The following is a 27218-nucleotide window of genomic DNA, read 5'->3' as shown; positions in this document are numbered from 1 at the left end:
TTCCAATGACACCGGGACTGTCTCGATGGGACACCTTTTCTTTCTTGGCTCCTTTTTTTCTCTTCTCAGCTATGTCAAGAAAGCTTTCCCACAGTCCCAGAAAGGCCGACGCTGAGGTCTCAAGTGCTCTCAGTGTTTCTCCAGTCCCTCATTAGAGGAGCTTGGAGAGGACCCTGGGTACGTCCCTCTTGAAGGCAAGTGAAATAAGAGAGGGGCCGTTGTGTGAAGGATGGCGGGTTAAATAGGGGCTTGTGGAAGACAGAGAAAGAGAGAGAAAAGGACACAGAGAGAGAACTAGAAGCTGTCTGTCTGTTGCTGACACAGAGACACACTCGTACAGCTGAGAAAATCTGAGGCTCATCAGTAGTGCTCTGCTTATCTTTTGTATGTGTGTGTCTGACTTGGCTACCTGTTCCTTGTTCGTGCCGTCTGGTGGTGAAAGGTAAAGTTTCTCATGATCCTGGAACCTGGCCACTTCTCTCTTACAATATCTCATCACCAAACAGGCTAATTACCATCCTCTTCACCTTTGATGGCAAACCTGAGGTGTGAGGTGACATTTCCAGAATTGGTGCTTCTAAAGAGAGCATCGCTGCAGCAGCCTGAGTCTGACCCTAAGTTCACACTAGCGAGCAGCAAAGCAACAGGAGACCGTTCATTTTCTATGTACGTGAAAGACACGAAGCCACGATTTCAGCGACAGAGCAACAGTGCAACAAGCATCATTTATTTAGTCTGACATTTTTTTCAGTTCCCCAATCACAACTGCATTTAGCTTCTATTTACTGTTTGACGTTCAAAAATGGAAAAAAATCTTATCATGTCATATACAACGTCTCAATGAATTTATATTGAGACATTACATTATAACGATAGAGCTTGTTAAGAAGTGGCAGAGATCATTGTTACCTCTGGTGCGTGCACAAGCTTGCTTTTCTAATCTGCCAACAAAGCTAATATGAAGCCAAGCCATTAACGTAAATTAAACAATAAATTTATGTTTAACTAGTTAGCTTTAGAAGATATATAGCTACTACCATTTTTCATCAGCACTAAAGAAAAAACTTAGGAAAGTGCAAGAGAACTACAAAGACAACTACAAATGAGCAAAACGAGCAACTTGTCACTTGCTAGTGTGAACTTAGGGCAAGGGAGGATACATATGCCATCCAAATACCTCCAGAATTTGTTTCAAGAGCCCCGGGCCCTATCATTTACTGAAGTATAACTGAATCCATGCTGGAATGGAAATGTTTGCCTTTCAACTACAGCACAAAGCCACAATCAGATGTTGTTGTACTAATTCATATAAATCTTGGAGGAAAAACAGAAAAAAATTAAACATGATCCGACATAAAAAATCCTGTGCATGTGGTTTGTGTTTAAGTGTTGGATTAATAGAGAAAAAAATAATTCTACCAGACTAGCTCTTGGAAACTGTAGATTGCCTATTTTGTGAGAGGCTGCAAAAAAAAAAAAAAAAAAATCCACACTGCTGCTTCTGAGAGCATGGACGTTGATCAGATGAGGATCAGGAACAGATCCTATAGTTCCGACAGATGCCTCTCTAGTCCTTGATGAGGCCTTTACTTCTTAAATAAGGACAGATTAAATCTAAACTCTTCCCTCTTTATTTCCCTCCTCCTGCTCTCACCGGGTGTCCAGGAGCAATTGATTAATTGTGCTTGCAGGTCCGACTATTGAGACGCCACCATTTCATGGCTCCCTTCCTGAACCAGGCTTTTGCGTAGACTGAACAGAGATAAAGCAACAGGGCCGTGCGTGGTGGCAAGGCAATTTCCTGCACAGGAAAGTGCAGTTTGGAAGCTAATGACAGCTCCCCTCCTCCTCCTCTCTTCTAATCTGTTCCCTCATTTAGCCACGGCCCAGCTCTCGCCACTCGCCTGCCTGTTGTCTGTCACATAAAGCCTTCTATTGACTAAAAGGCAACCTTTCAATCAGACATGGCAGAAATAAGACGGATTTCTCTTATGGGAGGGTGAACTAGAGTTGGAAATCAAGGATGCATGGAATATCTGATGGCCCCCTCTCCTTTTACCACAGTTGGGCCATCACTCTGTAACTATCAGCAGAGAGGGCATTAAGCCGAGCAGAACATCACTAATGTTTTTTACATGTGCTGTAAGAGTTGAAATGATTAGGATAAAAGGGCATGGGACTTTAAAAAGACCAAGGTCCACTTCTCTGGGACCTTGCTTTCAAAAGGTCACAGTTGGAGGCTTTTCTAAAGCAGAAAAAACCCAAAACAACCCAACCAATCTGCTCTAAAAAGTGTTTTATTTATTTTTGTGACCTCTCCTTAAGTCGTGTGCTACATTTCTTACGTCATACATTTAGACTTCAATCAAACGCTGACTCATTTTCCCCCAGAACTGTGGTTGGACAGAAATGTCAAAGCTTTGGTCTCCCAGGCTACCCAAAAACCTGTTTCCCAAAAGTGGGGTCCGGGGACGCCCAGAGGTCCGTGAAGAATAGCCAGTGGGTCTGTGATTTTTCTTAAAAAATTTAGTTACAGTGCTGGAAATCACAACCCAAGAACATTGTCCAAGTTGTAATATTTATTCAGTTTTTTAAAAATAATTATTAGCTTATTTGACTGACACTTTGAATTGAATACATTTAATACAGACCTCAATAGCTCAAACACAAGTAGTCTATAAATAAGGTCAACGTGGACTTAATGAGTTCTATCAGTGTAAAGTTAGGGAATAAAAACCTCCAATAAATAGCCAAAACATTATTGTATATAGTAATGTTCATGTAATAGATCTGTGCTAAGGGAGTCTGTGGAATTTATTTTACAGTTAAATGGGTCCCTGGTTGCAAAAGGTTTGAGAAGCTCTGGCCTAGACAACCCAGAGCGAATGCTTTGAGATTTTAGCTTGGGATGGACAGCAGACCCTCCCATGCTTGCTATAATATGGAATGCTAATGGACTGTGTATGAAAGTGCTCCTCTAAACTACAATTACACTACACCTGTGGTTCAGAGTGCCTCTTCTTAATCAAAATGAGAGAAATGTCTTACTTAAATTGGATACACTATAGAACAAGGCTGCTTATGCTGTAGAGACATAGACTGCCATGATAACCTCATCCTGGTTCCAGCAGGGGGGTCTGTGCCAAGCTGTCAAGAAAATGCAATGCACGCACATTGACAAATGACAGCATTTGGCAGGACAGGGAAGTTTGCTGTAATGTGAAAATTTGGTGCCTCTCGTCAATGCGTGGCACGAGGGAAGGTCACCTTTGGCATATGGCACAGAAATGTCTCTGCACTTTCCTCCTCATAAAAAAATGACACGGTCCCGGCGAAAAAATTCACATGATTTGACATTTGATTCGGGGCCAGACTTTTTCTGTACAAAAGTGGCTATAAAATATGCAGATGTCCCAGTGCTCTGCAGAGTGCTGTGCGCATGTGTGTGTGTGTGTGTGTACATGCATGTGTGGTTGTGCAAAAGCAAATCTGAAACCTGAGGGCACTTTCTCAAGCACCCAGTACATTAAAAATTAGTTTCTGCCTTTTTTATTGCAGAGTAAACCTCTAAAACCCAGTTTAACATCTTGAAAGTATTATAAAACGTACACAGCAGTACAGTCTGACAATCACAGTACAGTCTGGATATTCCAATCTTGTACAATAACAGCACTAGAAATAAAATACACTCCTTGTGTCTCAGTTTCAACATAAATCAATCTCATACATGAGTGCTTGAACTCGCTTTGCTTTCAGTGTCAAGTCCATCCTTCTGCAAACACGTCTGGTTGACCAGATATAAATATTTTGAATGGAAGTCTATGATTTCAGTGTTAAACGCTTGTTATTGTTTGAAAAGCAAACTCATGGGAGATATTGCATTGCTCTTGACCTATGCCTCGGCTCGGTATATTTCACATTATTAAACATTCTCTTTGGCTTTTCAAAGAGCCGTGTAAATTGGTTTTGACGAAGAAAAAAAAAGATCATTTACTAACATAAATTTAGCCCCACTTCAAAACGATGAGTGTTTTTTCAAACCATGACCTTGGTAATGTGATTTTTTTTCACACTGGATGACTGTTGTTGCAAGAGCTGCAGATGATTATTATTATTTTTTTTGCAGTGAAAAGTTTCACACAGAGAGAACACGGTCATTTAGAAATACTGTGGGAATCATGAATTTTCAATATGTCTACAATCCATCAAATGTACCCAACAAATTACATTCAAAATTTGGTGTAATGGAAAATATATGAAGTGTAAGATTAAATATTCCTGTCCTATCACAGATGAACCAAAAAGACATCATTAGTTGAAAACCCAAAAGTCAGCACAATGTGAAATTCAGGGTGATCATAGGTCTGTTACACAGGTTGCGGCTCTCGGAGGCACCCTCCCTGCAGATGAACTATTTTACTCATTAGTGTGCTGGCCACAGCACTTTATCCAGCTCATTGAGATGCAAGGCATGCCCTGTCAGGGGGAGGGAGCCTGAGATAGCTTTGAAGTCATTAGTTCAATCATTAGCGCAGTTATGTTAAATAGAAATTACAATTCATCACCAGAAAGGGCCAATCATTTATTTTGTGAGCCTTGGCAGGCGTTAAATCACACGCAAGCAGTCGGTACGAGAGGCCTGGGATTTGACACGTAGCGCTCCTACTAGATCAAGACTCTTTTCTAATCAGGGGTGCTTAGCATCTGTAAAGGGTGTTATATCTGTGGAGGTGTGGACATTTTGAACTGTTCCTATGTGTATGAAATACCTGGTAAAAGCTGCAGCGCTCCATTCAGACAGATCCTAATGATGGTTGTATTAAGTTGAAAAGTTTGGCCTTTTGGATTTTAGGTATCAAAGGAAACTCTTTGAACGTCTGACATGACCCAGTAGATGGAGGTTATTTCTTTGATGCGTTTTTTCCCCCATCTTTTATCTTTTTACCTCTTCACCAGTGAAAATGAGCATATTCTATATATGTTTAGAGACTTAAATATCTGAGAAAAGAAATGTATTTAGCGTTGCTGTAAGCTCATTGTTATTATTTATAATGATTTATAATCTCACAATCCAGTGTCACCCAGAAGAGTTTGGTTCCTCTTAAGGTTTCTTCCTCACGTCAGCTCAGGAAGTGTTTCCTTGCCACTGTCGCTTCTGTCTTCCTCACTAGAGGTCTAAATCTACATCTAAATCTGTAAAGCTGCTTTCTGACAATGTCTATTGTTAAAAATGCTACACAAACCAATTTGAATTTTAATGTCCCTCTTCCAAATTACCTCCATATCATATCGAAATATTAGAATATATCCCAGGCCATGCAAAAATTATAACCACCAAAGTCTATATATATGATATAAAACTGTCAAATATCTGTAAGCTCAAAGATGATCCCTAAAAGCGATTTTCATGGACAACATTATAGCAAGACGTGTCCCCAGTGTGCAGGCTATTTCGGTCAAGACTAGCCTTTAATATTCCATCTAACACCATTCTATCTTTAGGGAAGGTTAGCTTTAGCCTCGTCACAGCACAGTCATGGCAGGGGGAAGAGAAAGGACTCATTAAGCTTCCTCTGAGACACACTACTGCATTAATCCAGGAGATAAAAACAGCAAATGTGGTTCATGGACACCATTTTCACCATCACTATTCTCAGAGGAGCATCCCTAACACTCCTTAACACTCCCTAACACTCCCTACCACTCCAGTTTGCAATGGTGAGTAACAAAGCTGTCTAAGCTGATATTAATTTTTTTACCCAGCTAACTGAAATCCTGCATAAAAGGACATATAGGGTGTGAATTAATGATTCCAATGCACCGAGTTAGCACATCATGATTGGTTAGCTGATACATTACACCGCTGCCGACGACCACATGGATGGATGGTTCAATCAGCAGTGAGCAGTGCATATTCATATTTCCCTGTTCTCCCTGGCTGGGCATTTGTTAATGGGCTTTGGTGGAATCTGAGGATATTCTGTATTATTAATGAAAATTGATTCCTGACTCACTCGCACAGTTTTGCACGTTTTTTCCTTCCTTTCCTTTTTCCTCCCATATGGTCATCCTGTTTTACGCTTTGTCCAAAAGGACAAAATATGTTTAATTCCTGACCGGCACACCTTCTTTCTCCCTGTCTCCTGTCTCATCTCGCTGTCTACCTCCCTCTCTTCTCCATTCTGCCTCTACTGCTTCAGCCTCTCCCAATTTTTTAGCTCCTCAATAATGTCTCAGAAACTTCGGCCTGCCTAACAGTGATGAAGTGCTTGTGCTGTGGTCTACTCTGGATAAATGGACGGTGAGGCCTGCCCCCCTTCCCTCAGCTCGTTTGGAGGATGAGGCTGGCACTTAGCGCTCTGCCACTGGCCTGATGGATGGGGCTGCGGTGGTGCTCAGCACCTCCTGCTCTCTCCTTTCTTTCACATCCTGTGGATTTTAACATGCTATCTTCAGTGTCACCGCAGTTTCTGCCTCCTAAGCTGAATTATGTTGCGGCACTATCTAGGAATTCATTCGAGAGCTCAAATCCTCATTGAGTTTAGTGGGACATGTGGGTTAGAAAGGTAAAAGTGATCAAATTGTCAGTGTGATATAAGACTCAAGCAAGAATGGCGCAACAGGAAAGAACACTGATCGTCCTCTAAACTGATCCTGAGGATTTGAAGTAGATAGAAAGTAGGATTTGGAGTAGAAAGTAGAAATTTCTCGACACGACACAGATGTGTGGAAAGATGAATACAGAATGAAATACTCTGCATGTTTGGGAAGAACATGGAAAAGTCAATAGGGACACAACATCCTGAGTGGAGGCGACGGTGTGATACGACAATGCAGCATGGGATGACAAACGAGCAACTTTCACTGTCGCACAGCCATTACGCCAACACATACGCACACACACACACACACACACACACACACACACACACAAGCAGTGGCAACAGATTGGACGAGGTGACACCGCTGCTGCTTCTGCGCCGCAGGTGCGCTGCACTTTCACGCGCAACACACTTTGTCCTTTGAGGACAGTCAACGCAAAAAACACACCAATATACAGCAATACACAAACACATACAGAGAAAGCAACAGGAAGGAAGGATGAAGTGAGAGGATGTGGAAGACAGAAGAGGAAATGGGACTCACAGTATCTCCAGATCGCGCAGGGCTCGGAAGGCTCCATCTTCAATGCAGCTGATGTGGTTGCTGTCCAGTTGCCTGCAGATGAGAGACAGGAGTCAGCGGTGGGTCTGCAGACAAGTGGGTGGGGGCTGAGGGAGGGGCACGGAGGAAGAGAGGGAGAGGAGGAGAGGAGGGTGGAGGAATAGGGGGAGGAGTGGAGGGGGGATGCAGGATGGAGCCAGACACTCCAGCACACACACTAGACACACACACAGAGCTCTCACCTCCACAGTCCTCCCTGCAGTCAGGGACAAGGACCAAATGACTAGAAGTGGCCTGGCTGGCTGCAGCCCATCATATCCCCTCCCCTCCCTCCTTTCTTTCTCTCTCTCTCTCTACTCTCTCTCTCTCCCTCACCATCCCACTCTATTTATCCTGCTCTAAGACATCATGGGGAAACAAGGTAAAAGATATAAAAAGAGAGGGAGAAAAAAAGTAGTAAAGCGAGAGACAGAGAGAGAGAGAGAGAAGCCGGTGAGACATAAGGAGAGGGAACAGGAGGCTGGCTATAGTGCACGGCCCACCCCGTCTGTCAACTCTGTAAATATTAATTGCATTTTCTCTCCCTCTTTCCCTCCTCCCTCTTTCTCTCCATCCATCCATCCTCTCCCCCTCTTCTGTGTTTCTTTTTTTTTAAGTCAGAAAAGGGAGTAATTTCATTACATTAGAGCACCCAATCCATTACAAGCTTTTACCAGCTCTGCCACTGAAACAATTTCATTAAAGGAAGGGTTTGGTAAATCAGACTGGGTCACAACGTTCAACTCCCAGACACACACACTGCCCATTCCTCTTCCTTCTCTTGTCTTTTCCGTTAATTTGCAGGCCCCCGCCTTTCTTTTTCTGACCACCCAGACCACCACTTGTCCATTCAAAAAAAAGGAGGAGATGGATGTAGGTCACTACAAAAAAAAAAATTGCTGTTGTTGAGTCATTTGTTCAACTCAAAGGCAGCAGTGACATCTGACCTGCTACAGACCTGCTGCTTTTGCCTCTTTAGAGAGAGAAGGGCAATAAAACTGCCGCCCCTTCCTGCCTTTATTCGACTCTCCCCAAAAAGATGCCCATCTGTCTCCGTAAGACAAGAGGGGAGCAAATGAGATGGCCTACTACAAGCACATTATCTATCACTGTGGAAATAAAATAAGTGGCAGAAGCTGAATTAAAAATGGCAGCCCGCTACATTTACTATAGACTGATGCTTTTAGCTAAAGTTTACGCACTTGTGCCAAATAAGTGTCTGAATGTGTTCTTGGCTTAGAGCATCCATCTTCAGTAACAAATTTCCAGATCCAAATCCGTGATCCCGGGAACACTGGCTGAGAAGTGGGAATACACCCTGTATGGGACGCCAGTCCATCACAGTGGTTTAGAAGTCTTAAAAGATCTACAATTTCCAGTTTGAAATGCACCTAAATAGGACTGTACTTGTCTGGAAATCTTTTTTAAAGGAAGTGATTAAAAATGTGGACTGACTCAGGTTTCTTCCTCATATGTGACACAGATTTTTTTTTTGCTAGAAGTGTGAACAGCAAAAAGAAAAAAAAACCATACAGACTTTTAACTGCATATGTGGTACGAAATTACACTGGATATCTGATATGTTTAAACAGTTAGAATGGAATTTACACTAGATTTATATCAATCCAAGTCGACATACATCACGATTTCGCCTCAACAGGAATTAATTTCTGGTGGAATGTACTTTTTTGCAAACATGAGCCAGTTTAAGCCACATTAAAAAGCTAATGTAACTGAAACTTGGATAAATCATAATTGAACACTAGGATTTAGGCCAAGTCTGATTTATTTCCTAAGCCTAAGTTTCCGCATTGCAAATTATAAGTGACTAAATATGATGTTGGTTCAGATTGGAGAGTTTTAATACATATATATTTCCCCTTTTTCCATTAGAAAACTATAGGAGATGCAATCTTTTGAAAACTAATGAAAACGGTATTCCCACCTCACGCCCAGTGTTCTCGGGACACTGGAAAAACACTTACTGAAGATAAATGAATGAATAAATGATTGAATGTAACGGATGTGTCTAATCAAGGCAACTGACTGTATTTGACTCAGATGACAGCGACAAAAATGGAAGAGTTTTTTTTAAACAAAACAAATAGATTCACATGTTCATTGCTCCACTGACCTGTGTTCACACCGTTTTTTGTCCAAATTGTTCTTTTTTCAAATGTTTGACACAAAGAATTAACAAATGATGGAGAAATACACATGAAAACACGCCAGAATTTGCATAAATCATACATATCTTAAAACCTATTGTAAATAGTCAGATTTCGTGCTTGAACATGAATTTCATGTTCAAATCAGATATGCCAAAAAAAAAAAAAAATCTAATTCGAGCTGCCTAGAAATATAGCTAAAGTCATCTGTAGTGTATCACTACAATATAAGTCCAATAGACAAACATATGGTCTTGTAACACCACAGCATCTTTTTTTTATACTTAATAACCATGCCGAAACCTTCACAAGAATAATCCAAGACTGTTTCTGTCTTTAACATAGACGGTGGTGATTGCTCATTCATGCGTGCTCTACTGCCTGGCGTGTGCATATGTGTATGCATGTATGATGTCTGTGCATCTGTGCGCATCTGAGGTGGGGAATGGAAGTCCCAAATTTAATTTCCTTCAATCTAATTACATTGGCCTTTAATCATTGCAGGCATGGGCCGTATTGGCAGTTTGATGCTCCTGCGCTGCCAGTGGCCCATCTGGAGAGGGTCAGGAGAGGGAGGAAGGAAGAGGAAAAGAGGAAGCATTTCCCCCACCATCAATCTGTCAGAAACAACCTGCTGCTAACCAGCAGCCCTGTAACTGGTAACTGTAATTTGACCTGAAATTTGATCATCATTTGTATCTGTACAAGCAAAGATCTCTGGCCTGTCACTCTCAGAAAGACAGTACTAAACTTAAGAGAAAGTCATTGGTACTTTTGCTAACCGATGTTTTGGACTACTAGTATTGGAAAAGCCTATGTGTGTTAGTGTGGGAAAACTGTCACATATTGTGGTGGGTGAATTCTGGCAAACAGCCAAAAATGGATATGCTAAATTGCCCCTGGATGTGACTGAATGTGAGAATGGTGCCCTGTGATGAACTGGCGTACCATCCGGGGTGAATTCTCCTGCCTTGTGCCCAGTGTTCCTGGGAAAGGCTCCATATCCACCACAACCCTGATCAGGATAAAGCAGTTACTGAAGACACTGAAGAAATAACCTACTTTGACACCTGGTAAATGCAGTCAGTCTGCCTAGAGTTGTTTAAAACCTTGCTAGCTAAGGTTTTTTCCATGCTCTAAGGCAAATAAGTACTCACTGTACAGTATATACATCTACCTACATTCTGCTTTCTATTGTTTTATCCACATACAGTATGGCTTCTCCCAAATACTAAGTGAAGCTCCTGGCAGGGCTGTGAAGATGAAATCAAAGACATGCTGACTAGTGCAGGAACAGAAAAGTATCCTGTAAGCAGTTCAACTATTATATCAACCAAGTAGTTTCATTTCATCTTAATGTACACAATATCTATTTTAATCCTATTTCTTGTCAGTTGTTTGAAGGAGGACAAATGACTCAATGTTATTGTGTGGACACTAGCAAATCAACTTTCAGTGACAGAGACCTGAAAAAAAAACCAAACGTGGACTACTAGTTAGTATTTTCTAACACATATGAATGAGTGCCATTGCTGAAGATAGACAGGTCAAGGTCTGCTGGACATCACTGATTTAATTTGCCTGGTTAACTCTGTGATCCATTTCGGAGGGATCTGAGGAGGAGGAGGAGGAGGAGGAGCAGGCTGCTTAAAAAAAAACCTGTGCTAACCATGTGAGATAAAACTGCTGTCTATGTCTATGAGACAACATATGTAAATACTGTTAATATTCATTCATTCATTCATGTTCAGTAACCACTTTATCCTGGTCAGGGTCGCAGTAGACCGTAAACTGGGTATGAGGGGAAAATATGGCCCAAATGGGACATCAGTCCATCGCACAGCACTACACACACACACACACACACACACACACACATTTGCACCTAAGGGCAATCAGAAACCCTGGAGCTGTGAGGCAGCAACACTACATGCTGTAGATTTAATACAGCCGAGCCAAATAACTTGTAAAGCACCTTGTGTCTTTGCTAACTACTTTATATATTTGGCTGACTCATATTTTTGTTATGTTTTTATTCTATATTTGTGGGATACTTCTCTAGCTATATAATGCTTGTAACAACACCTAAACCTCATAACTTCTGAACCAAAAATAGTAATCTTTGCATCATTTACTTAAAAAAACAAATAAAAGTTTTCTTTAAGAGGACTAGAAAATGTACCAAAAATTGTCTATGGGGACATTTGGTGAAATGAAAATATTACACACACACACACACCTCAACCTCATGAAGAATTCATTCAAATTTGAATGAGCAAGGGCGATATGATTAGATTTTGTTTGCTGTAGCAAGAATAAAGTAGGAAAAAGATACAAAAGCTAACATTGCCTCTAACACTCTACTTAAACTCATACAAAGTCATGAATTATTTTAAAATGTAGAAGTGTGAGGTTATGTTGCAGCCCCAGAAGAGGCTTTAAAAGAAAGGAAAGAAGTAGAGAGAGCTTGCATGCTTTGCTGCTTCACACTGTTAGACTTCATAAAAGGAAGAATTGTGCATGTTGGAGGAAATATGGGAATATGACAAACATATCATATCACGAGACTTAAAGACATTTCTACGATATATAATATAGATCACAATATTTGGGTTTGCTAACAAATTGCCAGCAAAATAGTGCTGCACTAAAAAAAACTGTAAAAAACTAATATGAGACTTTTATTTAATGACTATAAAATAAATTAGATGATCAATACCCAGTACATATAGTGGATTGGATATTGCAGAAAACACATCAGATATCAGAGTAACAGATGGCAAAGATTAGAATTGGATTTGGATATAAAGAGGCTTGACTGTTTTTTCTTTTGGTAGGATTGATATATTTATTCTTTATACTTTATTACAGTATATTTACATGAAAATAGTGCTAAGTCTCTAAAATAAATTATTTTGCAATAAAAAGGCGGAAAAACATTCTGTAAAAATGAACAACATTTTACATTTTTAATGATTCAAAACAAAAGTTGAACATCTAATCAGCTGCTTTCCATCAAATTATTCAAAAATGTTATAAAATTTTGTGATATCTCAGAAAAGTGTATCGTTACATAATGAATATTATTCTATATCTATATTATATGGTTATATTGCTCAGCCCTGGTGTACATGGTGATTTAATAAAAAGCACAGCGCAGCAGCGTGAATTACGCCCATGCATTCTTTCTCCTAAAGAAAACCAGAGCAGAGGCTCTCTCAATCACACCTATGCTGCAGGTGACAGAGCGTCCTCACCCCCACAGCGAGCAGGCAATTCATGCAGCTCTACGCTACATTTGCACTCTATGAATAACAATGTCACCAGGATGGATGTGCCAGGGCCTCATTCACTATTAATCGCCTCTTCATAGACACAATAATGCAATGCTCTCTAGGTTGTGCTGACACATGCATATAATACATGTGCGTACAGAGATCATCACACAGCCTTCAGTGTATTATGATTGGAGAAGTGACATTCCACTGTGGGACGGTGAAGACCTTAAAGCTCTCCGGTCGTACGATTGACTGGAATCAGTGTAGCGTGACAGCGAGACATATATAGAGACCAGCTATGACTGGAAATGCAGACGGGTGAAACGGAGCGCAGCACATACAGGCTCGTTAGCTGTGAAAGGCAACCCGATGGCGATATTAGCCATATGGCCGCTCGGCAAAGCAGGTGAAGGATGCTGACTCCAGCAAAGTGTGCTAAGGAGAGTGGGGAAGTTAACGACATAGAGAGAGAGAGAGAGAGAGAGAGAGAGAGAGAGAGAGAGAGAGAGAGACGTGATTCTTTATCAACCACTACAGCAGTGTACACCAGGCGGACATTAGGACACAGAAAGTATATGAAAAAATCAATGCTATTCCTGGCCCAGTGCCTCTCCATTGTTTCCTGGTTAACACACACAAAAAAACAAAAAACAAAACAAAGGCAGTACTGTTTCAGCTATTAAATCAAGAGTCACCTTGCTGTGTGTTTTTATGGAGTTGCTAGGAGGAAGAGCAGGTTTAATTCCCCTTTCCTCCCCTTTCCCGAGAGCTGCTATTGGAAAAATGAGCTCGTCTGCTCAGTGCTCACATTCTGGCCATCCATGCGTGTCCGTGTACATGACATCTAGTGAAAGATAAGCTCTCCATGCACTCGCTCAAAAACGATTGGAAGGGAAGCTGGACATAACTGTCAGGCATGGAAATGCAGGTGATGAGGGAATTTTGAAAAATGGATGTGAGTGGGAATGCACAAGTGACTGTGCAGGGTGTGCACATTGATTTAGAGACAGCAATGCCGAGAAACCGTGTGTGTGTGTGTGTGTGTGTGTGTGTGTGTGGAGAGATTCATTGACCCACGGTGATTAGTAAACATGCGCATGCAGACAGGGAGTCGTTTGGTCAGCGAGGTCAGCACAGGGAGTGACACTCATTTAACTGTATCAGCCCACACACACACACACACACACACACACACACACACACACACACACGCAAATGCAATTACTGTGCACAACCTTGCCATTAGCTAATGAAAACAGTTGTCTTACCCAGACATAACAAAGTGGCTTTTTCTGTTTTCGAATATGAAACCAGTCAGTTTTACGCAGACCAGGTTGTCAATACAAGCGTTTGGCCATATGGGATAGAAAATCAAGCGCTCTTTCTTTCTCTCTAGCTGTGAAATCCCTTTAACAATAAGAAAAATGTGTAATAAGTAAAAATCTTGTCCATGAACATACCAAAATATCACACTGTTTTAATTGACTCATATTTGGTATTCAAGAATACTTTAATTTAGGAATGCAAAAAATATTTCAATCTAAAAATTGCTTAGTATTGAAATTCCTTTATCACAGTTATTCAGCCAAATAGAGCTATTCAACTTCTTCGTTTTCAATCAACAAAATGATGAAAGCTTTTTTTCACATTGTGTATTACAGATTTTTTTTTATTCCGTCACATGAATCCATCTTTGAATCACAATCACGATCACAAGGCTCTTAGTCACACTAATTAAGTGTTATTTGTTGAAATGCTAAATCAGTGAACAAATCTGTCATCAAAGTAAAAATGCATGAATGGAAAACTCAAGATTTAACGTACCAGTTAATAAGCACTGCTATGTAACATTAGCCAATTAGCGAACGTCAGCTAAGCTCACCGATTCATTATGTTTAACTGATTGAGGAAGCCAAAAATCCTGATGTGTTTAAGTATCATTGAGGCGGTGGTGTTATGCAGCCAGATGCAACGCAGAGTTACTGTTACCACACTGAAAATGAGGGTTTGCCAATAACAAGACGTCCCGAAGTCTTTCATTCCACTTATTTCACAGCAATTTACCAACACTATCATTTTCTTTATTTATTTAAAGAAGAACACATTTTACTTTTCATCCTTATGAACAGCCTCTCTTTTTTTCTGTCCCTGTTTTGAAAATCCATTCATGTGTATCATCCATCATACAAATCCCTGTGTACATTGTTACTATAGAAACGATAACATATTAGAATGAGTGCATTAATATATTTGAATTATAGTCGCATTACTGTCAGAGCTGCTGTTACAGAAAATTAATCAACACCTCAGACCAATCAGATTGGAGAATTCAACAGCAAAATTTATTATACTTGTGTTGGAAATTCTTGAATAAACCTGAAATACAGTTGAATAGCACACACATTCTGCCTTATTGATTTGCCTAACACACAATGGTAATAGCTGTTGTCCCCTAATGACTAAAAACTGACTTCATTAGCATGTGTTTTCAGTCATTGTTTCTATTACATTCTTTAAAAATAATCTAGTCCTCAACTTGTTTGATAATTATAACTTATAACACAATTATGTCCATTTCTCATAAGAGTTCTTTTTATGACACAACTTTTGGACTCTTCTGTATTATTATTATTATTATTATTATTATTATTATTATTATTATTATTATATACCCATATAAAATAATCAGCCTGACACTGAATATCAAGACCAGAGCAGTAGGGAGAGGTCAGTTTTCAGAACTCTACGCTCCAGCTCCCAGCATGTAGCAGGTTTGTACTGACCCCTGGGTTTGGAACACAACCACTATCAGATAAAGCAATAAAGCTTCCAGAACCGCACTGCACCACACTGCACACTTGACGGCCATGGGCTGGGAAATCATACGCAGGCCGAGGTCACATACCACAACTGATCTTTAACTACAAACAGAGGGAGAGGCTCATTATGCGTAACCTTAACAGTTACACTCTCTCACTCATTAAAGGGAACTTATCAACAAGCTGGATTCTCCAGCCCTGGCCTTGAGATGTGCAGTGGAGCTGGGGAATGCGACGTTTATTGTTGTAGGCAAGAGACAGAGGATGTTGGCTCACAATGCTTCCACTCCTTCGTTGTGGTTCAGCAACAAGCAAAGGCAACAGTACATAACAGAAAGGCTGAGCATTCAAACATATACATTCCTTGTGCAGTTTGGATAAAAATCTGTGTCCATTTTCAGACGTGTTGCTTGTCTATCTTCATAATGAGCAGATACGGAAAAAAGCGCAGCCCCTGAATCTGTTACTGAGAGCATAAATTTGTCAAAGTCCATTAGTGTAATTGCAAGTGGTAGGGGAGCATTATTCATAGCAATATCCTGAACACATCTATCTTACTGAGACATACTGATTAACTGATTCCTCATGATTGCTAAGCTTATCAAGTATTAAGACAAATGATTCAAGGAACCTAAGCTATAGGCATGTACTATGTCTCCTGGGAAGCATCTGTCCTCTTTCTATTGGTGAGATAAAGTAACATAGCAGAACTTGTGTTAAATAGAAGAGTGAGGAACTTTTTTCATTTCGCTCCGGCTTAATGGAGCGAGTGTTTAAATCTTTTTTAGGGCGACAGCTGTTTAGAGGAGAGCGCACGGCGTGCGGTGCAGCAGACTTACAGGTTCTTGACAGTGGTGATTCCACGGAAAGCCTTGCGAGGTACGGCCTGAATCTGATTCTCACTCAGGTCCCTGGCGAGAGAGAGAGAGAGAGAGAGAGAGAGAGAGATGAAATATTAGGAGGATGTTTGAAGTCACTTCTCATTTCAGAGAAGCATCTCGGGCCAGATGGGTGTTGAAACAATCCGGCCTTTCTTGAATGATACTCCTTTGCTTTGAAGTCTAAAACAAAATTGTTCAACAGACCATAAATGTCACATCTTGCTTTTTGTCTTTGAATCCTCCATCTCTGTGAATATGTGTGAGTATTTGTGTATGTATGTGCACATTTGTGCGTGTGTGTGTGTGTGTGTGCATTTCTCCCACATGCATTTCATTATTCTGAATGAAGATATTACATTCACTTTGAGTAACATTGACAATAAAAGACAAGGAAAAGAAAAAAGATTAAAAAAGCATTTTTTTTATCTCACACACACAAACACACACACACACGCACACACACAATCAGTATTAATGGTCAACATATTTTTCTTAATGTTCGAGTTAGGAGCCAAATGATTTTTGACATTTTGAAATGGTTTTGCTTAACTCTATTAAGCTTGTTTGTTTGTAGGCTGATAACGGCAAATATAATTTGAAAAGCAGAATGCAATTACTAGCCAGAGAGGGAACAAATGAGATATGGAATATCGGCCCAGCTAATCGGAGCGTCTGCCTCTTAGTCATGGCTGCAACACGTAACATGGAGAGAGTGGAGCTCGGGTTAACCCGTCTGCCCTTGCTACAACCAATTTCACTGATAAACAATCAGGCACGGATCCAAACACTCAGAGGAATTCTGCCAGGCTCGCTGTGTGCTCTGTAATGATGTATCAGCCATAGGACTGCCAGCAATTTCCTCTTAGGAGAATTATACAAACAGCACTTATTGGACCCACGTTGCTCTTTTGCTTCACTGGAAAATCCGATACGCAGTTGTTTTTAGGAACCAATCAAGTTTTATTAGTGCAAAAAATATTAATAACACTGTTTTGCTTTGTAGTGAGAGAATATGGATTTGCGTCTAGATGGCCTTGATTGCTTTTGACATGTTCGACGGCCTTGCATCTTTTTTGGCTCGCCTATCTCTGCTAGCACTCTGGGAGCTCGCTTGCTTTGACGTGAGTGGCTAGTGCTTTTGTGTAAACATCCTTTGCTCATATGATTCTGTTTTCATATGAGTAGGAAAGTGATAGTTTCGAGTGATGTTTAAGGCACAGGGGTCCAAGCGAATATGGCTCTGCTGATGACTTGTATACCAGTTTTGATGGCATGAAAGCAAAGCAGGCATAAGGAACGTGGGCAGTGGGAGAAGATGTGTTTTACGGCTACACTTTTAATTCTTTATGAGTGCCGGAGCTTGGCCTGAGATTCCTCTCCCAGCTAAGAGGAGAGGACTTCCACAGATAATAAATGTTTTATTGTTTTGTTTACTCAGCTGGATTTTCCCGCCCATCTTTCTGACTAAAAAGCAAATTGCCCTAGCTGAATAAGAGCAGTTATGAGAAACTATTGCTCTCCGCAGCTGTGATCAACACGGTACTCACTCTTTGAAGAGACAGAGAGATTAACTCACGGCTGAGGACTGAAGCCATCATGGCAATAAGCAGCATTAGGTGACATTTAATGAATAACAACCTGAAACTTGAAGCAGGGCTATAAAGTGATAATGAAGGTTTATGAGAGGATCTTTCTGCTAAATAAAATAGCTATGCACACAGTACTTATTTTCTTCAGTGAGAATACAAAAGTACAAAAGATTTTAAGTACATGTCAAGTTCTAACCTTACAAACTGGATCTCATGCTTGTACACAGAATCATCTACTGGTGTGCCTACAGAGGTGCCTTAGGGAAAGGAAGATATTAAGTCTCAAACACACACACACACACACACACACACACATACACATACAGACAGACAGCATGTGTGTAGGGGCGAGTGCATTCATCTCCCGCCTCTGACAATCTGCTCGCAAATTTCATTAATTTTATTTTCCTTTCGCCCTCCTCCTCCTGACTCGCAGGATGGCTGCCATAAATCTCCTATTGATTCCATTAAAGCCTCCCATGTCCAGACAACCTGGCAGCACCAAAACATATTACTGATAAAAGCTCAACAACACACAAGGATAACAGAGCGGTAGTGCAAGGAGAATCCGTCCTCAAGCGCATGACACAAAACGCATACGCAGAAAAAAGAATTAGGCTGTGCGTGGGTCAATTCTATTTATCGCATTCTATTTATCGTAAATGTCATCCTTCATCTTTCACCTAAAAAAAAAAGAAACTGAATAAAGTGCTTTGGAGCTGGATTATTCAGGCCGCGTTCCTCACAATGTTTACTCTCTGCAGGAAACAGGCGTGAAAGGCACAAAGGCAAAGTGTGATTGTCAAAGACAAGCAAGGATAAAGACCATATTACTGTAACATGAACACAGGAAAGCAGAGAAGCAGCGCTGCTCTCCCAGATCAAATCACAGCCTCGTTCAAAGCCAGTCTTTTAAAGCTGTAAAGTCAAAGCGGGGATCTATCTCTCTCCATTTTCCTTATCATGAGCTGAGCGGAGCAGAGCTGGAGAGACTTTGTTGTTGATACGTCTCCTGCCATGTCTATGCTTCGCCTTCTATCTATCACATGTTGCCTCGCTTTGCTCAGCAGAGCTGTTATCTGAGTGCCAAGTCCAGTCTGAGGGCTTTAGTTTAGCCTAGTGAAAACCCACAACACACCCACACACTCCCTATAACCCCTTACACACCCCTGACCACACCTACACACACCTCTGATAATCTTTACACCCTTTTACACCTCAAACCCATCTATACACCCGTGATAACTCCTTAATATACAAACACACTACTTATAAACCCTTTTTACTATTTACACACTCCCAGAAATCATTATCAGGAATCCATGAGTCCTATGCTTTAAGACAGTTTAAGTCAGATCTGTCATATTGGTCAACATGTGTTTTATAACTTAAATAGATCAATGACAATGACTGGAAAACAAGATCGGTACTGGTCCGATTCTGTTGAATTGGATTGGTATGCCCCTACCTCCTGTACACCACTAACCCCACCTACACACTCTGAACAACCCTGTTCCCCACAAACACACCACCAGCACACCCTTAACCACACCTTTCCTTTCACTTTAAATGCTTTCCATGCAAATCCACATCATACACCCCTAACCACAAGAACAAACACCCTATAATCCCTTTCCACATAAAAACACCCCAATACAGCCCGACCCACATCTATGCACATTCTCATTACCATATACTGTGTACACCTATACACTCAGTGCAGCTCACTGTAACCCCTCACCACACGCGTAAGCGAGATCATATTAAACCACTTAGCATATTAACATCACTCCACTGGCTGCCTGTTTCATTTAGAATTGACTATAAAATTTTATTACTTAATCCTGTACTGGTGTAACACCTTCATCCATCTCTGAATGCCTGATAAACTACGTTCCAAATCGTGCCTTAAGATAATCTATAGAGCTAACCTTTTCCAAATATAGCATGGAAGCAGCATGAATCAACATGAAGCAGATTTCTGCTTTTATGCACCAAAGATCTGGAACACATTACCAATAAACATTCGCCAGGCTCCATCTACCACTGATTTTTAATAAACAGCTAAAAATATCATTTTTCACGTTAGCTTTTACCATGTAGCTTTTATCATTTATTATTACTTACTTTTACTGCCATGTAGCATTTGCATTACTTTTATATATTTTTTTAGTTTTATTATTATTTTTTATTATTATTATTATTAGTTTTTATTTACTTTATTATTACTAAATGCCTATTTATACTTTTATTTTTAATTACTTTTGTTTCTTTATTTCTATTTATGTGCATTATAAATGTATGGAAAGTGCTAATAATAATAATAATAATAATAATAATAAGGGTTTGGTTTAGGGCTGGGTAATATGATAGCAGTATATTAATTAAATTTAATTAATTAAACTTTTCTGAGTTTATCACAAGTATTGACTGGACCCTAAAATCTACATTTAACTCATTTTACTAATAATTTATTTTCTGTAAATGTTATGTGTGAATATCATTGAAACGGTTTTTAACATATTTTTAAATGTCACTGCTGTTTTTGCAAACGTTTTGTAAAATTAATATCACACAATGACAATTCTGCACGATATCACAGCACTGCTTCATGCTAGTGAAGTTTGACAGTAGTGCTGGCTGTAATTCAAATCACAGGTTTATATGAAGGTTTACATTATGTTAATAATTACGTTATTGTTTCTATAATAACAACTCAATCACAGGGACATGAGTGGACACTCAACATAATCTAAGATTAAGAATAAAAGCATTACATATAAATATGGTGTTATTTAACAAAATAAAAATGCATTATATCATAAGTGATAACCGTAACTATGTTAAACAACATTAGATGTATATAAAAATGGATAAAAAGTATGATTGTGCTCTGTCATGCTTTATTCATTACATATCACCCAACTATAGTTTCCACTACTCTGATGTACTTACTATGATGCTCTGTATTTATATACACTTCCCACAGCTACGTCTGTACATCACATATCAAATCTATCTATCTAAGTTCTATCTCTCTCTCACACACACACACACAGGTGAAAGGTGACCAGTAGCCGATGGCCATTCCTGTCAGAAACCCTGCATTATTCATTTAATCTCAGGCACTCATAACTGTGACCAATCACACTGCCTTTATATTCCATCTAACCAGCGACCAGTGTTTCCAGCTTCAGGGAAGGACATCTCGCTCTTCAGAGCATAAACTGAGAACTCTGCATGTGTGATTTGACATGTGTGTGTGTTTTGAGGCCAAAATTTAAAGTGTGAAGATTCCAGAAAATCCGAGAAACAGAGCACCGTGGGGTTCAGGCTGCATTGCCACACACATATTTGTTTTTCATCAGAGTGTCGTGGGGAATCAGGTGCCGGCGATGCCTCTGAGAGATGACAGGGTTAAGAGAGCGGCCACACAGGGTCAGGCACTACTCTGTCTGAATACACACACGCTCACACACACACACACACACACACACACACACTTGGGGCACTTAGGTTATAAGATGCACATTTTTGATATCTTTCATTAAAAAAGACACAGCCAGAACCACAGGGGGAGAAGAGGACCCCCCGAGGGCTCCATAAGCATTTTGTGTTATGAAACCAAAGACGTCTTCAATGGACGACTCTCCCCGGTGCAATCTCTGCGCACTCCCATTCCAGCTGCTGTTGCCTCTCTGCATGCTGAGTGCTCTCTTTTTCTCTCTCTCTCTCCCCCTCTCTCTGTCAATATTCATCCTTTTCTCCTGTGATAGTGGTAGGCCACTCCCACCACTCCTAGAGCTGCAATTCATTTAACACTTATTCTATGAAGATACATAGAACAGCGCATAATAAATACAGACCCCGACTCATATTTCAGCTTTTTATGGCTGTGGTTATGGCTATGATGGGTGGTGAGCAGTACGCTAGGATTCTTCTGCAGTCAGCAGCGGTCTCCATTTTGGTTTATGGGCAGTTTGAAAAAAAAATGGACGCAAATTAAAACACTATGGATTCCTGGCTCTGAAAGACTCTCAACTGTAATTGGCTTTCAGGATGACAGTAGCTCTTAATTAAACCAGAGAATAGAAGCACGTTTTCAATAGACAGTATAATAAATAGCGGGAAGGCGGAGGCCAAATGTTGCTTTCAGTGTGAGGAACCATGACTGACCTCTGCCTCTTATTCTCCACAAAGCTCAGGCCTGCATAATCAGCCTGCTCTTTGCAAAACGGCCCCTTCTGTTCCATTCATTTGAATTACGACTGTGGTTTCTCTGCTGAAACTTATTTCTAAAACAAAGAGACAAATACTGGATTTTGGCAGGTGGCAGGGAACCACACGCTGGCTTTGGATGTGAACCTGCGCGTTCTTCATGGAGAGAGAGGCGCAGCACGACATCATTGCGTTTCATCCCTTTAGTTGGAGGTTCCTACTGCTGTGGTTCTGGTTCGTTCAATTTAAATGATACAGCAGTACAGAAGTGTGTAGGTTAATACTTGTTGGACGTGTAGAAGGCCGAAGGCAAATGAGGACTTAAATGAATTCACAGGGGAAATCTACAGGGAGTGTAGCTATACTAGACATCTTAAACCTTCCAGAGAAAGAAATGGCATTGAGATTTGGGTAATGCAGATGCATGTATGAAGCCAAGGAACTTAAGAGAATAGAGAGAGAGAGAAAAAGCACAACATATATGTACATTAGTTTCTCCGATGTACCGATCAAAGCTTTGCAGCATGTGGCCTTGTATTCTACTCCAGCCACTTAACTTTCTGCCCTTGCTTAGTGTCTTACATCCAGCTCAAAGACTTCTTGATTTAATTAACTCTGAGCTTTATGAATAAAAATATTCCCGTATTGATCATCCTCAGTCTGCTGACGCAGGCTAAACTGTGACAGTCATTCGCTTCATTACGCCACTGCACATTTTTTTCCTGCTGGTAGTAGAGGGCATGAAAAAGAGAGCAGCTTCTAAATCATTGTAAATGGGCTCAAATGCTCCCTTGGGTGCCTAAAGCTCGCCGCTTGAGCTTCAACATTCCTGTGCCGCTCCCAAATAGAACCATGTATGGAAATTATAAATGGAAATAGCTCCTCCCTACCCCCAACCCCTAAACCCATGTAAGTATCTATTATGTTTTGTCAATACTTTAATTAAATTAGACAGTTTAATGTGATTTATCCTGATCCATACCCTTTATGGTTATAAAAGCCTTTTTGGCTCCTGGCCCAAAAAATGCCGAACAAATTTAGATGAGTTGGATGCAGAAAAAAGGAAGAATAGTTAGAGAGGTTGGGCAAGGAGTGCAATTTGTTATTCGCTAATTCACTTTTATTCCTCTTCTGCCATTTGGTTTAATTCTCTTTTCTTCCACCGCGTCTTCCCCCTGGACAGGGCCTGAGTGACAGAGCAGGCTTTTAGAGACATTTAGAGGCGTAATAAAATGTCAGTTATAAGAGATGACAGGACTGCATACAGACAGCCCTGTTGCCCTGCTTGATATGCCAGAGCGAATTTCAGATTGGAGCACATAAAAAAAAACAAGAGGAGAAAAACCGCATATAATGACCTGTATCAGTCTTGTTCAAAGCAAACTTCCACAAAAAAGGGGGGAAAAAAACGCAAAAGGGATAAACCTGCTAATCACACAATAGGATTGAGAAGCTTTTAAGAGGAGCCTACTGCCTGAAACAGCTGACTCCTCTCTTCAGTCTCTCCATCTCTCTCTGCTCACATCTGGGCCCCTCAGTGGTGCAGCCATAAATAATACTGAAGAGATTAAGAGATTGGCTGGGGGTGGAGGTAGGGGTTGGGGGGGTTTAATGGGAGGTGGTGTGCGTATCTGCACAGTTTCAATTCATCTCGTGGCAGGTCGCAGTTGCCACGGAGACCAGGAGCCATCCTGTCCAATTAACTGGGAGCTGGTTGTACAGGTGCAGGTGCTAGTGTGGTGGTCAGAATGTGTGTTATTTTGTGTGTGTGTTTTTTTTGTTTTTTTTTTAACAATGTGTTTGTGTGTGTGTGTGTGTGTGTGTGTGTGTTGCATCAGACAGAGAGACAGACTGAGACACTGCCTTTTCAATTAACGGAAAATGCAGAATGCACAGCATAAGGCGTAAAGTTAAATTGATTCCAAAAGTCCTGTCAAAAATGGCACAATGTCTGGCAGCTGAAGTTTCCAAGAAACGGCTGTTAAATTAGGAGGATTTTGCCATACATTAATGCATTAATGCACTGAATAACACAAATGCAGTAAATATTGTTATTTATAATACATTTCTATTATCTCTTACACATGAATTATTATAAAGGTTCTTTCTAATCTAAGCATTAAATTAAATGTAAAACCAGCACTTTTTCAACCTAAAAATAAGAACCTGAGAATAGATCAGAAATCATGTTTAATAGAAACTCACTTATAATAGAGGTATAAGTGCATTTGCTGAATTCCATCATTAAATTTTTAAACTTTCCAACATTGGAAAATGTGGATCCAGCAAAGCAGACCAGCAGATTGAACTAACTACGTGAAAAAAAATACTGTAGCAGGTCCAATAAACATATGAAAAAACTAGCTGTTGTTCAGCGACTCTAGTTCTCTAAACATGCACCAGTGCAGTTTCTGTATCAGGTTCTTTGTTGCAGTTTCTCCAATCACATGCACTTATGTAAACTGTTTAGCTGAAAGCAGCTCATCGGACCCAAGACTAGCTACAGGTTTGGAGACATGAGTTCAAAGAGATGAGAGCATTCTGATTTTTTAAATTTAATTTTATTTACCCTCTCTGGTCTGACGAGCGAAGTGACATTATGACTTAATTAAAAAACATTGAAGATGAAAACAAAATTTTTAAAGATGAATTGATAGAGAAGTACACATGTATTCTCCACTTTATGTCCAAAACAGATGTGTCTCATCTTTTCAGAGTCCATGGCAGTAGTCAAAAGTGTCAACATGAAGGCGCCAGTGTGAAAAACATAACCACTTCAAACTCTTCTATTTATAATATTTTAAGACATAATCTTAAAATATTAAGCAGTAAAAGTTAACTGCTTTTCCCATTCAGTCGTGTTGATTATCTGGAACTTGTATGTAACTGGACTGTTAAAGAAATAGTTGAATACCCCTGACGTATATGTTTGGAAGATAGATCTGCCAACAGATGTGCTTAGAAAGTGAGTTTCCAAGTAAACTTGCTTTCTGTTCTTTCCTCAGTGCAAGAAAACATCCATCACCTTCTTTTATAAAAATTGTAAAATTAATCTAGAAATAAAATTCCAACATGAGCGTTCTTTACAGAGCAGCAGGTTCAGTTCTGTGTTTCATGGAAGCCCAATGTCCAAGAAGAGCAAGTAAAGAGAGGCAGGTGAATGAACAGACAGTTAGAAACAGTACACCACTGTCCTCTTTGTCCTCTTCAGTGATGCGTTTGGTGCAGAGTTTTGTGTGTATGCGAGTGACATTTTTGTTTGTATATTCTGAATGACCATGGCCTGGTCACATCACCTCTGTTCTCTCCGACCTCCTGCTGTCCCAACACCTCGCTCTGTGTGTCTGGGCAGAGAACAGCATGGGCGGATGTGTCATTTTGAAGTGGAAAAAAACACCAGTCTGGCATTCTTTGATCGAGGCAGATCACGACAAAGAAAAAAAAAAAAAAAGAAAAGAAAAGCTAACCGCAACCAAAGCTCCACCCAATAACACATATCACGGCCCATTTCCAACAGCTCTATCTAATACGATGAAGCATCTGCAGAAAGCACATTCTGTAAACACATTCCCAGAATGTGGCATGTTGGAAACTGAAAAGACAGAGGGTGCTTTGGTTTGCTGCTTGGTTGGCAAATAAGCCTAATCTCTTTATAATGAGAGTAATCCAGTTACGCTCAGTAAATGGCTAGCGTCAGGCTAATTGAATAAGAGCCAAAGCAGGCTTTGTATTGAAGAGGAGCAGCCCTACCTAAAGCAGCATTCTGCATCCTGTCAATGCAAACCAGTGGTGAATACAATCAGCATACAATTCAATTTCTGCACCTTACCACTGTATTTAGAACTAATCATCCACCTGTGAAACAGGGAGTGAGTCGAACTATACATAGATGACTTCTGCTGGTTATCTGGTTAAAAATTTGACTGGATCTCACTCTTTGTTGCCAGCCAGTTGGATGCACAATCACAATCTCTGGCCTATTGTTAGCTGTGAAGCTCAAATCCCATAACTCCTGAATTGCATCAGAATACACAGCGGAAGATGATGGGCAGCACTCACTCTACTAAGGACATTGCCTCAGTTGCACTATTAAAATTTCTCCACCTTGATGAATTTCAATTAGGCCGAAACATTGTCATTGTTTTAAACTTTGAAATATTCAAATAAAACAGTTATATAACTGAGTCATATTGATTCCTTAGTAGAAGTGGCATGTTCCTCATCACTATCAGAGCTGCATTTTGATGCAACTATCCCCATTTCAGAGCATTCCATGTTGGCGCACATAGCTGGAATGAACAATTATATTTGTTCTTGTTTAGCAATGAATTACTTAATCCATCTGGTCTAGAAACACCTACATCTAATAACAAAACGTATGAGAAAACATATGATTCCACCAGTCCCTGGTTTGATCCTGAGCGCAGGATACTGTACATACGTTTCATTTTTATCCCTGTGTCCATGTCAGTTTCCTCCAATTTCCTCCCATCTCCCAAAAACATGCATTTAGATGGATTGGCTACTACAGGTGAATGAGTGAGTGAATGTGTGTGCACGGTGCCCCGGGATGGACTGGTGTCCCACGTGGATGGAATAGGCTCCAGATCCACTGTGACCCTGACTAGAATAAAGTCATCATTGAAGATGAGTGAATGAATAGATGATAATATAGTGGTTGAAATATTTAGAAGGGTTTTTGGGGCAGTAAAGAGAACCGTCCATGATCTAAAACCCCAGATCCAAAAAGACTAGCATTTTTCTACCTCTGTAATTACATATGAATGTATGAAGGTAAACACAGAAAGGTAATTAACATGTAACCTGACCTGAGAAAACAGTAACTGCATCCAGAGAAAGAAAAAGAGTAAAAAACATGTCAGAACAAGAGTTCACGGCCAAGACCCATGGGGCCCCAATCAGTCTGCAGTCCTTTTATCACATGTTAGAAAAATCCCCCTTCTCTTTTCCAACAATGGCCACCCAAATGCGGACTCATAACAGAGAAAGACAAACACAAGGGTTTCCATTTAGCAATAATTACCTCAGTCTCTAATGTGGA

The 27218-nt window shown here is 40.3% G+C and overlaps 1 protein-coding gene across 1 annotated transcript in view; it reads right to left on the bottom strand.

The window, feature by feature from the left end:
• Positions 1–27218, bottom strand: part of slit3 (slit homolog 3 (Drosophila)) — a 167328-nt gene that overhangs the window by 63281 nt on the left and 76829 nt on the right. Inside the window, 2 exon segments of the mRNA XM_026917858.3 lie at positions 7147–7218; positions 16308–16379. Coding sequence (XP_026773659.1) covers positions 7147–7218; positions 16308–16379 — 144 coding nt within the window.

This window comes from Pangasianodon hypophthalmus, chromosome 7 (genome assembly GCF_027358585.1).
Source record: "Pangasianodon hypophthalmus isolate fPanHyp1 chromosome 7, fPanHyp1.pri, whole genome shotgun sequence".
NCBI classification, from domain to species: Eukaryota; Metazoa; Chordata; class Actinopteri; order Siluriformes; family Pangasiidae; genus Pangasianodon; species Pangasianodon hypophthalmus.
This window is presented reverse-complemented; position numbering and strand designations above follow the sequence as displayed.